The 17,792-nt window shown below is 33.7% G+C and overlaps 1 protein-coding gene across 1 annotated transcript in view; it reads left to right on the forward strand.

The window, feature by feature from the left end:
• Nucleotides 1–301: 301 nt before the first annotated feature.
• The window catches only part of LOC145277716 (U3 small nucleolar RNA-associated protein 4 homolog), an 80,394-nt gene continuing 62,903 nt past the window's right edge, over nt 302–17,792 (forward strand). The window contains exons 1-4 of the mRNA XM_080129415.1: nt 302–386; nt 6,959–7,088; nt 12,769–12,934; nt 15,834–15,902. Coding sequence (XP_079985541.1) covers nt 6,985–7,088; nt 12,769–12,934; nt 15,834–15,902 — 339 coding nt within the window. The 5' untranslated portion in view covers nt 302–386; nt 6,959–6,984. The remainder of the gene's footprint in view (nt 387–6,958; nt 7,089–12,768; nt 12,935–15,833; nt 15,903–17,792) is intronic.

The raw sequence follows: 17,792 nt of genomic DNA on the forward strand, positions 1-17,792 counted from the left end.
GGCTTAGTTTTCATTTGATAATAATCCGCTGAAAAAATTGAAAAAGAAATAATCCGCTTAAAAAATTGAAAAAGAAAGACGAAAATCCAAAAAAATATGGGTGGGTACCAGTTACTGCTTGTAACATGTGAACCACAAAAACAGAAACAAAAAAATAACTATTTCATTAATTTATATGATTTTTGAAATGTGCCATCTTCGTTCCGTAACAAGTACGTACACCATAAACATTTGATTGCATTTTTTTTTAAATCGAATTCTAAATATAGGAACCGAGAATAGACATTGCGAGGAAAAAATAATAATATTCGCAGCGGACTATTTTCACACAGGGTAATTTACACCGGTTTCTACCGGAAGTGCAAACGGATATTTATTCCATGTGCGTAAGTAACTCTTATATTTCCTTTTTGTTAGAAAAGCTTATATTTACAACTTAAAAACTGTCTAAAATATTACGATCATTATCGAAAATGGGTTTGATTAGATTTTTTTAGGTTTTCGTGTTTTAAAATGAAGCAACACTATAAAATGCTTTGTATTTATTTAGATGTTGCGATGCCAGAAACACGTGGTGATATAGTTGTGTTTGTAATATATAAAACGAAGGAGCTGAGTATTTTGAATTAAACACGTTACCCTTTCTTTTTAAGTTTAACTCTATTACTATATAAGCTACGTATAGAGAATAGGGACCGTGCTGAAATAATAACGCTATAAGTTTGTTTTTAATACACACTCGTACGAGAAAGATGCTAAGGGTTTGTAGGGTTTGTATTACTGTACACATAGATTCGAAAAAGTTGTCAAAAAACAAATATATAACAAATAAATGTTATCAAAGGCAAGATAAGTTACTTTTCTACCTAACTGGACATATTTTTTGTGTTTTTATTCGATGTAACATGTTCATTCAGCTCGAAAAACATGCAGTGTTTACCGATGTATTGGAAAATTCAAAATGGCGCCCAACACTCTCTTTAACATGGTAAGTTTGGGAAAAATGTGTTATAAATAATAAACTAGACAAAATACTATTAAAAAAATACCGAATATATGTCAACTTATGTCACGGTAACATATAATGAGCGAATTTCTAACAGTATTTTGTCTAGCTTATTATTTATAACATCTTTTCCTGAACTTACCGTGTTAAAGAGAGTGTCGGCCGCTATTTTGAATTTTCCAATACATCGGTAAACACTGTATGCTTTTCGAGCTGAATAAACATGTTACATTGAATAAAAACGCGAAAAATATATCTAGTTAGGTAGAAAAGTAACTTATCTTGCCTTTGATAACATTTATTTGTTATATATTTGTTTTTTGATAACTTTTTCGAATCTATGTGTACAGTAATACAAACCCGTTGAATTTCTACGGTTTCAGGTAAGAATTGTCTGAAGATAGCGGTTTCAATCTTACTCAAAACGTGGTGAGACGACAACAACTATGGATGGCAGTAATTGCTGAGAATGCAGTTAGGAGATTCAGAGGTCCTATCCCATCGCGGTTACCACTGACGAAGGCCAGAGGGCCGAAACATCGTGAAACAACAACTAAAAAAGATGAGGATAATAGTCCGCAATAAATAAATTAATAAAATAATACTCTTCTCAATAATGAATTCCAATTCAATAATGTATATGTTTTCATTTATTCAATAAAGGGCATAGCATAAGTAAAACTCTTTACACCATGGTATTTTGAAGCCTAATGCTTCTCATCCCAAACAGTTTCAATATTTTGCCTCTCACTGCACAATTATTTCGCTCCTAATGTAGCTATCGCTAGATGTTGCATCCCTGTTCTGTTACCTAACATCTCTCCTTTTCTGATGAGAAGCATTAGGCTTCAAAATACCATGGTATAAAGAGTTTTACTTATCCTACACCCCTAATTGATGTGTCATCCTTATTGAATAAACGAATGTCTATATATATTAGTATATATTTTTATATTGTCGTTTACTTATTTTATTGATACTCTATGTAAGCTCTAAAGCAATTTGTTAAGCTTTGCATTATCCTAATAGTATATATATATATATATATATATATATATATATATATATATATATATATATATATATATGGGGGGTGTTAAAAGAATAAGATCGATTCTTTAACCTGGAGATTCAAAATGGAATAATGGAAACATATTAAAGGTATTTGCAGCTTCTCTCCCAATTTTCGGATTCTAATCATGTCAAATCACACTTTATTTCATTTTGACGGATTGATTGTTGCTATTTCTTCTCATGAGTTAAGGGCATAATAGATTCATTGATTGATATAATAATTAAGTGATTGATTTTGCGTTATGAAACAGATACTGTCAAGAATTGTAAATGTCAACTGAATTAAAGGAATAAACTCTAAGATGGTCGACATCATGAATTTTGGAATATAGTTTTTTGTCATTTATTCACTATATTGCTCTGTAATTACATTGACCTTCTTAAATAAGGATTGGTATATATTATAAGAAAATATATTTCTACAGATATATATATATATATATATATATATATATATATTTAAAGTGATGGTTGTGTAGTTCCAACGAGAGAAAAAATGTATATTTAAAAGAGTGTAGCCATCAACAATTGTGGGTTTTTTTTAAAGGTTTTCATCATATTTTTATTTTAAAATATTTTTATAACGCGTTTCGAGCTTAGGGTGTGCTCTCTTCAGATATTTTCGTAAAAAGTTTTTCTTTAAAATGGGAGTTTGTGGATATGCCTCCGCTGATATTAAATATGTTTTTCATAGTGGCGTGATGCGTGTGTTCAGTGTTTAGACGTTCTGTCTCCAACTTCAAGTGTTTCACTGTGACCGGTCAAAGTTAGTTTCAAAGAGTGTTTTTTAGTCCATATGGTGAAGGTTTTTATGGCTTCTTTAGGGTTCTTTTTTAAAAGGCTTTCTTTCCCCATGTATAGCATACACTCACACACAATCCCATACGCATACATATATATTCATGTACATGTACACATGCACACGCATACAGGCACACACACATACACACACGTACATACATAGAAATATATGTAGGAGCATACATATATACACATATACATACCCACCTACACACTCACACACGCACTCGCATACATCCACCGCTAACAATTATTTTTATTTTTTTATTTTTTATTTTATATATATATATATATATATATATATATACATACACTTTTTTTTTTTTTTTTTTTTTTTTTTTTTTTTTTTCCCTACCAAAACACGCATGTATATATGCGCTTAATCATTCAGACATATGTACACGCACCCACACACACACACACACAAGTAAGATGGAGAATAATAGGTAGAAGATATATATACATACACATACACGCACATGCACACATATATGTACACACATATATATATGTGCACATACACTCACAAACATCCACATACTATGCAGGCACATACACATACACACACATATGCACACACACAGACATATGCAGGGGCTCACACATACGCGTATATCCATATTCACACGAACACATTTACCCACTCATACATGTGCATACATATGTATATATACATACATACACACATACATACGGATGTGTATACACTCATCCACCCACACACATATATATATATATATATATATACATGGGCACATGCATTCACAATCCCACACACACATACATATTCATACATCCCACCTTATGTATATATTGGTTGCAGTTTCCTTTCCAATCCATGCACATATGCATACATGGATTCGGTCACCCAAACATAAGTGCACGCATATATACAAACAAGATGTAGCATAGATAACAGATGATATATAATTATATACACACGCATACACAATCATATGTGTACACCCACGCACATACACATATACACACGCACACACGCACGCACACACACATATATACGTTTAATTTCTAGTTGTTTGTTTAGTTAAGAGAAATGGTACTGTACTGGGTATGGGCGCGCGCACCCGCGAAAGTGTGCGTGTGCCTTATTGTGCTTTTTTGTTGTTTCGTGTGTGAGGGTGCACACCTACCCAAGCATGCATGCGTGTAAGTGTATTTTGTGTTTTGCCTATTTATGTGTATAATTATGGAGAGACGTTTAAGGCGGGGTTAAACTTTGTTATGAAATTTTTTTCTTGAGTTAGCAAGTAGAAGTAGTTGTCAGTTTGGAAGATGGGCATTATCTCGAATCTGCCTCCACTGCATGCGTGTATGTGTTGTGATACATGTAGGTGTCTATTTTCCGCGATTTTGATGTTGGATCGGTGTAGGGCTACTCTATTACTAAGGTTTTTTGTAGCGCCTATGTAGGATTTATCGCATGCTGGACATTTTATTACATAGATTACGTTTTTTGAGGTGCAATCTAGGTGGGACATCACAGACTTACACACCATACTCCAGAACCTACACCCAAAAATTAAATTCACCATAGAACAAAGCTCTACAGAATTACCTTTCCTAGACATACTGATAAAGATTAAAGACAATAACATTATCACAGACATTTACCGCAAACCTACAGACACCCAACAATACCTACACTTTAAAAGTCACCACCCTAAAAGCTGCATAAAATCAATTCCCTACACCCTAGCACGTAGAATCTGCACCATAATCACGGACAATAACCTTCGAAAAATCCGACTCAAGGAACTACGAATAAATTTAAGAAAAAGAAAATACCCATCACAACTTATAGACAAAGGGATCCAACTTGCGACAAATATACCAGTAGAAGATTTGAGAACCCCTAAAGAACGAAACAAAGAACAAATCCTAACATACGTCTCCACACACAACACAAACAACCCTGAACTTTTCACAGAGATAACGAAAAACCTCGTCCTACTTAACCAAAACAGCAAACTAAACAATTTCCTTAAAACAACAAAAATAATAAAAAGCAAACGCCAACCCAAAAACCTAAAACGCATTCTTACCTCATCCAAACTCAATCAAGACGCAACAAAAGGAGTCACAAAATGCAACAAACAACGATGTGGAGTCTGCAACATAATATTAGAGGGAAACACATACACATTTGCGAACCCCATACAAACATTCAAAATTAAAAAAAACCTAGATTGCACCTCAAAAAACGTAATCTATGTAATAAAATGTCCAGCATGCGATAAATCCTACATAGGCGCTACAAAAAACCTTAGTAATAGAGTAGCCCTACACCGATCCAACATCAAAATCGCGGAAAATAGACACCTACATGTATCACAACACATACACGCATGCAGTGGAGGCAGATTCGAGATAATGCCCATCTTCCAAACTGACAACTACTTCTACTTGCTAACTCAAGAAAAAAATTTCATAACAAAGTTTAACCCCGCCTTAAACGTCTCTCCATAATTATACACATAAATAGGCAAAACACAAAATACACTTACACGCATGCATGCTTGGGTAGGTGTGCACCCTCACACACGAAACAACAAAAAAGCACAATAAGGCACACGCACACTTTCGCGGGTGCGCGCGCCCATACCCAGTACAGTACCATTTCTCTTAACTAAACAAACAACTAGAAATTAAACGTATATATGTGTGTGTGCGTGCGTGTGTGCGTGTGTATATGTGTATGTGCGTGGGTGTACACATATGATTGTGTATGCGTGTGTATATAATTATATATCATCTGTTATCTATGCTACATCTTGTTTGTATATATGCGTGCACTTATGTTTGGGTGACCGAATCCATGTATGCATATGTGCATGGATTGGAAAGGAAACTGCAACCAATATATACATAAGGTGGGATGTATGAATATGTATGTGTGTGTGGGATTGTGAATGCATGTGCCCATGTATATATATATATATATATATATGTGTGTGGGTGGATGAGTGTATACACATCCGTATGTATGTGTGTATGTATGTATATATACATATGTATGCACATGTATGAGTGGGTAAATGTGTTCGTGTGAATATGGATATACGCGTATGTGTGAGCCCCTGCATATGTCTGTGTGTGTGCATATGTGTGTGTATGTGTATGTGCCTGCATAGTATGTGGATGTTTGTGAGTGTATGTGCACATATATATATGTGTGTACATATATGTGTGCATGTGCGTGTATGTGTATGTATATATATCTTCTACCTATTATTCTCCATCTTACTTGTGTGTGTGTGTGTGTGGGTGCGTGTACATATGTCTGAATGATTAAGCGCATATATACATGCGTGTTTTGGTAGGGAAAAAAAAAAAAAAAAAAAAAAAAAAAAAAAAAGTGTATGTATATATATATATATATAAAATAAAAAATAAAAAAATAAAAATAATTGTTAGCGGTGGATGTATGCGAGTGCGTGTGTGAGTGTGTAGGTGGGTATGTATATGTGTATATATGTATGCTCCTACATATATTTCTATGTATGTACGTGTGTGTATGTGTGTGTGCCTGTATGCGTGTGCATGTGTACATGTACATGAATATATATGTATGCGTATGGGATTGTGTGTGAGTGTATGCTATACATGGGGAAAGAAAGCCTTTTAAAAAAGAACCCTAAAGAAGCCATAAAAACCTTCACCATATGGACTAAAAAACACTCTTTGAAACTAACTTTGACCGGTCACAGTGAAACACTTGAAGTTGGAGACAGAACGTCTAAACACTGAACACACGCATCACGCCACTATGAAAAACATATTTAATATCAGCGGAGGCATATCCACAAACTCCCATTTTAAAGAAAAACTTTTTACGAAAATATCTGAAGAGAGCACACCCTAAGCTCGAAACGCGTTATAAAAATATTTTAAAATAAAAATATGATGAAAACCTTTAAAAAAAACCCACAATTGTTGATGGCTACACTCTTTTAAATATATATATATATATATATATATATATATATACTCCTCAGTTATAATGCATAAATCATGTAAAGTGCTTTTTCATTTTTATTTTTATTTTTGTAACATTAGGTGTAACAAAAAAAATCTATGAAATTATGTCTGATTTCCGTCTTCATCAAGTCCGGTTTTTTAACTATGTGCCGCAAGGAGTCACAAAACTTTGTTATAATGAGACCAATCGAAAACTGGCATTGTCACGGTAAGTTACTAACATTTTTGTTTATTTTGTGTGAGTGAGGATATGAAAGGGTAGATTGTCTTATCCCACCCCCCGGACAAATCCTAGTGAGGGTGGCTGATTATTATAACATGCATCTTTTTCACGATGTATCACAGGCATGACACTAAAGATTACTAAATTAAGAAAAAATATATTAAATCTGATAAATGTCTGTTATAATAATGTGTCAATTGATTAATGCAGATAAAAACATAGAATGAAAAACAAAATTATATGAATTCCATAGCCATTTTTGTAGCCTGGTGGGAAAAATCATTTGACTAAGCCTAAGTTATGCATCCGGAACAAACAACCTTTAGTTTTCTAGTTTGAAGCTCTCTCATCTGATTTATTTAGCTTGGTTACATATAGAAATTGTAATTCTAAGTATGTATATTTCAGCAACTACCAGTAAGCCAACTAATGCTGCTTTAATGACATTTATAGGTACTTAATTCTCCTAAATTCCTGTGTTAATTGCTGGTAGCCTGGAGGAAGAATGCTAGCCTACAGAGTCATGGTTGACTTTGTGAATAGGTTCAAATCTCCTGACTGGCTGTAATTTTCACTTCCTATACTAAAGATTATGTAAGCATAAAACACTTGGGTCTGTAGGTATAAAAATAATTGTTAAATATTTATTTATAAAAATATTATCACACACACACACACACACACACACACACACACACACACACACACATATATGTATATATAATTAATAAAACATGTTGAAAACACTTTAAGAAGAGTTAGAAACATGGACACTGCCAAGACTGGGGAGAGGGCAGGTAAGTACGTTTTGACAGACCTTCTTTTTAAAAATCTACCAAAAATCAGGTAATTATCCAATCAATATGAAATTTTCAGTGATTATTAAGCGATGAATGAACTTTATAACAGTGCACTTATTTTTTATAAACGATATTTATATATATATTTCTTTTTGCTTACACCCCCCCCCTGTTTTTTTTTTTGGGGGGGGGTCCAAATATGCTTAAAATAATCATCTGAAACTGAACAAAAGAAGGGACAGGATTATAGATTAAACAAAAAAAAAACTTGTTTGCATACCTTATTTTGATGTCTGAATATCAGAACTTTGATTGTGTTTAATTATCCTGCTTTTGTTTTGAAGTGTGAAATTCGGTGAATATGTTAAGTAAAATAATTAATTTAAATTAAGCAAAAAAAAAAAAAATTTTTAAATATTTATATGAAAAAAGCCATTTTAAAATCTTTGATAAATAAATTAACAATTTTTTTTTAACGAGCCGAATAATGCATGACCATTACTAAACAAGGAATGCTTGAAGAATCAATACAAAACAAAAAAAATAAATATTGTGCCCTTTGTGTTAAAAATATCATTTTTTCGATCCCGTTTGATAACATTTGCCGCCTTTCGACTATGGTGGACCAAATGTGCTGAAATAATTTGTTCAATGAAGGAGAAATCTTTCTAGATTGGGTCAATTTTAATTTTTATTCTGCTTTAAATTGCCCTCCCCCCATTTTGGGGAGCCTAACCCACACACACATTAAAAACCAAACTCATCAAAATGGTCTCCCATCTGGTACTGGCCAGCCTACATTGAAATTTTCGTCACTGAAAAATAAGTTTTTTTTGGCCTGTTTGGTCTTCCGTAGTTTGCTTTTTATCAAGTACAAATGTAAACATTGTATCAAATTAATGTGAAGTAACTGGTTGCCTATATGAATAAGTGAACTTATTTGAAATCCAGGTACTTATATTATAATATTTTTGCATATTCTCATAGAAAAATCACCCTAAATCTTAGTTAGACAAAAAATAAACAGATTAATTCTTTCAAAAACCTTTTTTTTTTTTTTAACTATTTATATACGTTTTTTGTGCAAGACAAAAAATGTCAATTGTTAACTTTTGGGAAAAATTTAACATTTAAAATTTAATTAAAAATAGTAGAAAAAGTTTTACATTATTCTGCTTTCTATATGATAAAATTCAGGGTTTTATCTTTCTGGAGAAAAAAAGTTACTCAGAAATAATGGTGTAATTTCGTTTTAAAAAACAACAACAACTTGATTTTTCGCCCATTTTTGGCGGTGCCTATAAAAACATATTTAATTTTCAAAAAGGGAGCACAAATTAAGTGGACTGTCCTTAAATCTAGTTAAGATTACTTTATAAATATTAAGTCTTTAATATTTATAATATATTTTAAGTTTGCTATTTTGGATTATCTTTGTAAACTTAATCGTAATTCTTTTTTCATTTTATATATATATATATATATATATATATATATATATAATACTTCACTCTCATCACACAAGCTAGCAAATAAAAACATGTATTTTTCTAACACCCAAACAAAACTGCCAACTTTGTAGGTCAGTAATAATCAAGACTAACACAGCGATATAGTTAACAAAAAGTGTATTAGTAAAAAAATGTTACAGAAGTACACATGATTCTGCAAGCCATAACTGTAATGAATTGCTGCCCAATAACATGTTAGATGAGACTTTATTTATAGTCTCTGGGTAAGTGCGTTACTTCTGAAATAGGTATATCAGCTTATTTCATAAGAGAAACCATTTCAAGTAGTGAGGAGAAGCAAGAAGCAAGTCAAACAACCACTTCAGACTTACCCTGTTGCCTAAAATGAATTCAGAAAGTAATCTGTCATGCTATGATAAAGAGTCAACAAAGATGTTTTTTTTTATTTAGTTTATTAGAAAAGATGATAATTTATGTAAAATTAAATTATTCCCTAATTCTATGGTTTTAGTGATATATCTGTTATATACAGGGTGACCCCCCAAAAAAACAGAAGCTAAATGGAGGCCATCTAGAACATATGCTGTAGAATGGAGAAAAAAAAGGCCAAAGACCCTAGTGTTTTGATGTGATGTTTTGAATATGATAAACTAGTTATGACCAAAGTTTCATTTTATTCGAACAAAACACTAAGAAATGGGGCCTAATTAGAGTTGGGGCCCGTTGTTTTTGGGTCACCCTGTATTAGCACTCCCGGCCATTGCAAGATTATTATTATTATTGAGATGTAGATGGATATAGTTTTGGACATCTTTTCAATTCGCTGAGCGGTCTTTTTTTATTTCAGCTGACATGTTGTATATTATGGCACCCAAAAGTTGTTGTTCAGCCATATTCTTCTCAAGCGCTTTCTATCGATACATCAGTTGTTGTTGTCATTTTTTTTTCCTTTGAGGCTTGGTGTATTTACAGTTATTTTTTTAAAATTTATTTAAAAATTTTTATTTTTATTTTATTGGTTATAATGGTGGGTGCAGGTGGGTAGGAGTGAATTATTTTTCTTTTTGATTTTCTTATATTATATTTAATTTATTTAGTTTATTTATTGTTAGTTATTGAATACAGTTAGTATATTTATCCCTGTATTAAAAGAGATCTGGTTAATAAGGGGCTGTAGTTTTTTTTTTATTAGTATGGCTTATAGTAATTTTAGTTTTCGTGTGCAGTTTATAACCAATAAAAAAAACAACAACAAACTAACTATAAATATGCCAGGCCTCAAAGAAAGAGAAACAACAACAATCGCTCCTGATGATGATCGAATGTACCGATAGAAAGCGCTTGAGAAGAATATGGTTTAACAACAACTTTTGGCCACCATAATATACACTATGCCAGCTGAAATAAAAAAGACCGCTTGGCGAATTGAAAAGATATCCAAAAAAAGCGGAAAAAAGAATAAATCTGTCGTGTTCAATCAGACATGCTTAAATAATGACTTGCTGCTAAAATACACACACACACACACATATATATATATATATATATATATATATATATATATATGGTGATGGTGATTGTCACTTCTTGACAAAAGAAGACCATCTTTCCCTTGCTTTATTGTTGATTACTCAATCATTTTCATGTATTTTTGAAATATTCATTTATTTTTTTTTTTTAAATTATATACACATATATACACACACATATACATGTGGAGATGTGATCAAGATGCATCATTTCCTATTTTCTGTGGGAACGAAGGTGGCTCTTCAGACCAGCCCTGCTCTTGCACAGTCTATTGCAAAGGTCACACTTAAGCTGAGATTGAAGGATGCCAACTGGTGCTGCTCTACTGTGGACGCTCATATGACGCTTCAGGCCTCCACTCGATTTACAGACCACAGAGCAAACAGAACATTTGTGCCCTGCAATGTTTTCCCCATCAAAGAAAGATTGATCTCCATGTGAACGCTTGTGGCTAGCTAGGCCAGCCCTAGATAAAGTCATTTTACCGCATAAATCACAGATGTGGTTCTGCATGAAATCCTCTGACAGACCTGATATATCTGACAGATTTTTCTTCTGGATATCACGCTTCATTTTTTCATGCTCATATTTTTTCTTCTCAAAACTATCACAGCCATGATAGACCAAGGAGCGCCACTTTTTACGATCATCGGAAGCACTTTCCCAACTGAACACGTCAATACCAAGAACTTTAAGATTATCTTTGATGCTATCCTTAAAGCATTTCCTCGGTTTATGTTATGGACGCTTTCCTTGTGTAATTTCACCAAAGAACAGGCGCTTTGGCAATCTATCGTCGTCCATCCTTGTCAGATGTCCAGCCCACCTCATCTGGTTGCGTATAATCAACTTCTCGATACAAAGTACATCAGCCCGCATGAGAACATCCATATCAGATATAAAAGTGCTCCACCTGATGCCCAGAAGGTGTCTCAGGAATTTCTGGTCCACTCTCTCCATGACTTTTATGTGTCTACCATAAGTTGTCCAGGCCTCAGAAGCGTAAAGCAGGGATAATACAAGATTGATAGACACTGATCTTTGTATGAATAGTTATACCCCTGTCAGACCACATCTGCCAGTATCCTATATTGTTATATTATAAAGCCACCATGCATGAACTATTGTTGCAATATCTGGGCTGATGCATCGACTATTAGTCTCTCTCTCTCTCTCTCTCTCTCACAGAGTGCAAAAAGCAGTCTCTAACTTAAATAGTCTTGCATTGTCTACCAAACTCCAGTCCCTGTCCCATCACTGCGATGTTGCATCTCTGTGCTTGTTTTACAAGTACTTCCATAGAATGCTCTCCGATGAATTTATTACACTTGTACCTACTTAATGTGAATAGTCCCGTCCAAGCTGGTTTGCAAAAAAATTCCACTCTGTCACTGTAGAGATCCCCCAGATGTTGGAAAACTTTCTATTCTAACAGCTTTTTTCTACAGATTGTTTGCCTTTTGGATTTCCTACTAGCTTTTTGTTTCTCTGGCTATACCAACATGCAGAAATTTTAATGTAATGTTAACAAGCATCTTGCTGTACAACTGATCACTTAGGATGCCCCATTTAAATCTCCTTATGTCTCAACAGCAGTATGCCTTGAGATAAATAATAGTAAAAAAATGTAGAAATTTAAATGTAATGTTAACAACCATCTTGCTACACAACTCATCACTTAGGATGCCCCATTTAAATCTGCTTCCTAATAACAGTAGCTCCTTACGTTTCAATGGCAATATGCTTTGAGATAAATAATTATAAAAAAAAGAAATCTTAATTCCAATATACTCATCAAGTACCATTTATTGTAGAGTTGAATATTGATTCATTTTTAACAGGATTTTTTTTTATTATTATCAGGATGGATGGTTCAATAGAAATTCTTGGAAATTGGTACAAAGAAAAAGTGATTCCAGGTGACCCTGACCGATCGGTGGAAGCCTTAGCTTGGGTTGATAATCGTCTCTTCTCTGCTGGACTTTCTGGGGAAGTCATTGAATATGACCTTCTGAAATTGGCACCAAAGGTAAGAATTTCTTGAATGCTTTTTTAAAAATTGTTTTCCTCTTCTGTACTTAAACAATGCAAATGTTTTCTTATATTTGAAACTGTTATATTTTTATTATGAATAAAAATAATTTTGAAAAAAAAAAATAAAGATAAATAAATGGAACCATGAAAAAGATGCTTGAACCAATTCAGTTCAACTGCCAAAGAGGAAGATCCTGCTATCGTCATCATTCTGATGAAACCATTTGGACTTCCTGTTTCTGACCTCATAATCCTTATGTGTAACCCTAGTTTGATCTTCTAATGGAATTTTCACCTTACGTTAAAAAAAATTGATTTTAACATTATTTTTACAAACTCATACCCAGTCTTGCTGCAATATGATGTTTGTTCAAAAAGTTATAAATCTTATTTGGAATGGACAGGAACATTTGGTTATTGTCCAGAATTTCCTCTATATTAAAAGACAAAAATAAAGAAAATTCTGTATGATGTGCGTGTCTGTGATGAAACGAAAATATCATATTCCAAAAGTCATGTAAAGTGATCAAATTTTATTTTTATAAAAAAAATCATTTTAAGTGATTAATAGGAATGCATAGGCATTACAACAAAAATCTCACAAGTTTGAATTATTGTTATCTCCCTTGTTTCTTGAAATTATTTTCAAGATGGTGTGTGACCGTCGCTCGGCTCTTACTCGTAAAATTTGATTTTTTTTTTAGTTAAAAATAAAACTACTTGATCAATTTATGCCATTTTTGAGTATGATATTTTCATTACATCATGAGGTCGCACATCATACAGAATTTTCTTTTTGTTTTTTCGTGTAGGAGGGATTCTAAACAAGAACCAAACATTTTTAGTTATAAAGTGATCTAGGTAAACAGTTACTTCAGTTCATCAAACCAGAATTAATATTAAGTTATTGAATAACTATGTTTTGTAATCAGTTATTTTTTTAACTCCAATCATTCTTTCTGGATGAGGCTCAGAACTTGAATTAACCCTGGAGAAAAGATTTATCATTTTCATTTTTCGTCTTCTTGTTTTATGCTTCAGATTAGACTTTTCGTGAATGACTTCTAACTTTTCCTGTCTGTTGCCATTTTGCTTGTGTCGCCCATCCCGATGGGGTTGTCATCAACTGATCCCTTCATGTTTTAAGCAATCTATAATGTTGTTTCGGCCAGACTGCTTAAAATATGGAAGGAATCAGTTGGTGATTACCTGATTGTGGTGGTCGACAGACAAGAAAAATTGGAAGTCCTTCATGAAATGTGACTTCCAACTTTTCCTGTCTGTTGACATTTGAAGTTGAATAATCATTCCCTGAGAGATTCTTAGGAGAGAACTTGAATGTTTCGGACAGGCTGCTTAAAATATGGAAGGAATCACTTAGTGATGACCTGATTTTTCTGGTCGATATGAGTGAAATGTCAACAGACAGGAAAAGTTGGAAGTCACATTTCATGAAGGACTTCCAATTTTTCTTGTTTGTCGACCACCACAATCAGGTAATCACCAACTGATTCCGTCCATATTTTAAGCAGTCTGTCCGAAGCAATATTATGGATTGCTTAAAACATGAAGGGATCAGTTGATGACAACCTCATCGGGGTGGGCGACACAAGCAAAATGGCACGTGACTTCCAACTTTTCCTATCTGTGTCTTGAATAATCATTCGCTCAGAGATTCTTAGGAGAGACCTTGAATGTCTGCTAGACACTATCCTTAAATGTCTAAGATCTCTATGTAGAGGACAACCTGACATGAGGATATTTTTCCCTAGAAGTAAACCCTGACTAAATATTCAAAATTACAAAGTATTCGCAAACAAAATAAGATCTCCTCACTATGGCCAAACCTACACTGACTTTTTATGAAGAATGATGCACCTTCTCCAAGAAATGTTACCTCAAGTAACAACACAAAGTTGGATGCTCCACCAGATTAGATGAATTCTTGTCTTGCCATCCAGTAAGACAAAGAGATCACAATAAAGATATACTACAACATATTTAAATGATCAATTGGGGAAAATTAAGTTCTCAACTTCTTTACCGATGTGTTTGAGATCTGAAGGAGAGCTTTAATGGAATATTCGAATATCTATGTATCTCATATAGAGATTGTTAGCCCCAGAAAGTGGGCCCCTTGGTTTCTGAGAACTTCGACTGAAATAAAATGAAACAGAAAAGAAAAGTAAATTTAGACTGTCATATAAAACTTGGATAGTAATGGGGCAACTGTAAGTTTAGAGGAATAAGGAATATTTCAAGTTAAAATTATTGTCATGAACATGTTCCAACTCCGTGTCCCAAGAAAAGAGTCAACTGAATATCAACACTAAGAAGAAATAGAAGTGCATTGTAACATATTCTTAACATTTTGAAATGTCCTTGTAATAAATTAAAAAAAAAGTGTTTTTATGAATTAAAAAGTAAGGTTGTTAAGTTGTCTGTGTTATTTGTATTTGGACTACTGTTCTCGTCTTGAGTGTTATTCTTACAACGTTTTGGCTGATGTAACCTCTGACCTACTTCAGGTGTATCATTGAACTTCGGGATCTTTCTGTCAAACTCAGGAATCTATGGAATTTTGAATGAAACCCTTTATTTAATGCATAGTGGTAGCATGTTCTCATTCCATCAGCCAATATCGGGTAGAAGTCTTAAATGATTTCCACAAGATAGACATGAAGAAGGTTGGATGTTACATCATCCAAAACGTTGTGAGAATAACACTCCAGATGAGAACAGTAGTTCAAATAATAAAAATTCTCTCTACTTGTTTAAAAAATTCAGGAACGTAATGCATTGTCATTAGACGATTGTATTTTTTGTTTGTTTTTATTTTTTATTTTAGTTATTTTATGCTGATTCGTTTTTCTTTTTGATTTTTTTCTCATTAGGCCAAAGCCCATTGCAATGCCGGTTCAATTTGGTGCATGGTGAAGAATTCTTCAAGTACACGTTTAGCGGTAAGAAATGTTTCAAGTTTTCTGTCATTGTTTACGGTAGAAAACAATGTATTTTATCTTTTATTCTGGACACAACAAACAAACAAACATTTCACCATAAATCATTTGTTCCATTTATATAATTTGATACCACAGAGTATTTCCTCCTCCCTCCACACACAACAGAAGCTGTGGAGCTAGGTAGATAGTTTTAATTTTGAATGAACAAGACGATCGCGCATGAAATCATAAAACTCCCCTTTTTTATGGAAATTGCTCAATACAAGGCATGAAGCCACTTGATGTAAGGAGCTGACAAGAACGAAAGCTGATTGTTGCAAAGACAGGAGATGCCTATTAACCTTAGTCTTGGAAACACTAGGGCTATAGGGAAGAGAAAAACAGTGAGCAGGAAGAGAGTTCCACAACTTTGCAGTCTTTGAAAAGAAATTACTAGAATAGGAAGCTGTATTACAATGAGGTGTTAAAACTATGAATTGATGAAGACTACTAGACCAACGAGTCAAACAACTTGAAACAAAGAAATCAGAGAATAGATCGGACAATTCTAAGGAACACCTGCCATAATATGATTTACAGAAAAGATTGAGACTAGTAACATCACGTCTGTGAGAAAGAGGTTGCAGTGAAGGAGAAAGTGTGGGTCTAATCAAATTATATATAAGTTTCTGAAATATATCAAGGACCTTTCAATAGGACATGGATTCACCAGCCCAAATATGACAACAGTACACCATACATAATTTGATAGTAGATATGTAGAGATAAAAAATAGCTTCAGGTGTGAAAAAATGCTTAGAGCGATAGAGAGAACCATATTTTATGAGAAGCGGAAAGAGTGATGGATTTGATATATGGACTAAACTATATGAATGAGCAAGGATGACCATTTAAACACATTTATAAAAACTGGGGTCCTGGATATGACCTTAAACGATATCCGATGGTGAGGCTCCAGCTTGCGGGCTTTGGGGAGCATGGAGCTACCCTTTAATTGCCATTGCTCCCAGGTCCACTCTGACCCGGAGAGGTAGTACCTGTTAGGGTTCCAACTATGGGTTGAATAGAAACTGACTTGAAAAAACAAATATATCCTATTAAAAAAATTTTCTTCAAAATCATTGGATTCGTCATTAAATAACCTGAAAAGGGTTGATATGCCATAAAACAAAAACAACCAACCAAAAAACTGGTTCCTTTAACTGCACAAACAAACAATTCCATTACAATTGACATTGTGGGTGGTCAAGATAGTAAAAAAGTTTGGGTGAGGTGAACCTGCTTCATTTATCCTTATCACTGCCATCCCTCACAAAGGCTGAACAGACGTGACGATTTGGAGTCAACAATTAAGTGATCTCCAGTCACTTTCTGTTCCAACGATGCCTCTGTAGATTCAAAAACCTGAGGTGAGCAAGAAGAGAAGAATGTGAGCTTTGGGTTTACTTTTGGCAGCGTCGTACCTCTCGCTTCTCTGATATTGTTCTTTAGTCCTCACATTCCATGAGTAATATTTCTGACAAAGAGAGAAGAATTGCTGTTTTCTGTGTCGGAATCTATCCGGTTGACATCATTGGCTAATTTTTGGACCTGAAGTGGATTTTTTTTTTTTTTAAGCTCCTGACGTCAAATTGTGTCATGCCTTGTCTAGAGTGATTTCCGTAAAAAAGAAAGAAAAAGTTGGATTGAATCTTCAACCTCCAGAAGAGTGTAACTTATAACTGAATTTTACAACATGCTTTATCTCTTACGCCACAATCTGCGAAGTGATACTCAAAATATGATTTCAAATTACTTAGGATTTCTACCCAGTCATGGCTGATAGAACGGAAGCATGCTACCCTTCATGGATTGAAATTCTGTGCAGATTCCGAGTTTGACAAGATACAT

Source organism: Euprymna scolopes, chromosome 6 (genome assembly GCF_053919585.1).
Source record: "Euprymna scolopes isolate OS-2025 chromosome 6, ASM5391958v1, whole genome shotgun sequence".
In the NCBI taxonomy this organism is placed as follows: Eukaryota; Metazoa; Mollusca; class Cephalopoda; order Sepiida; family Sepiolidae; genus Euprymna; species Euprymna scolopes.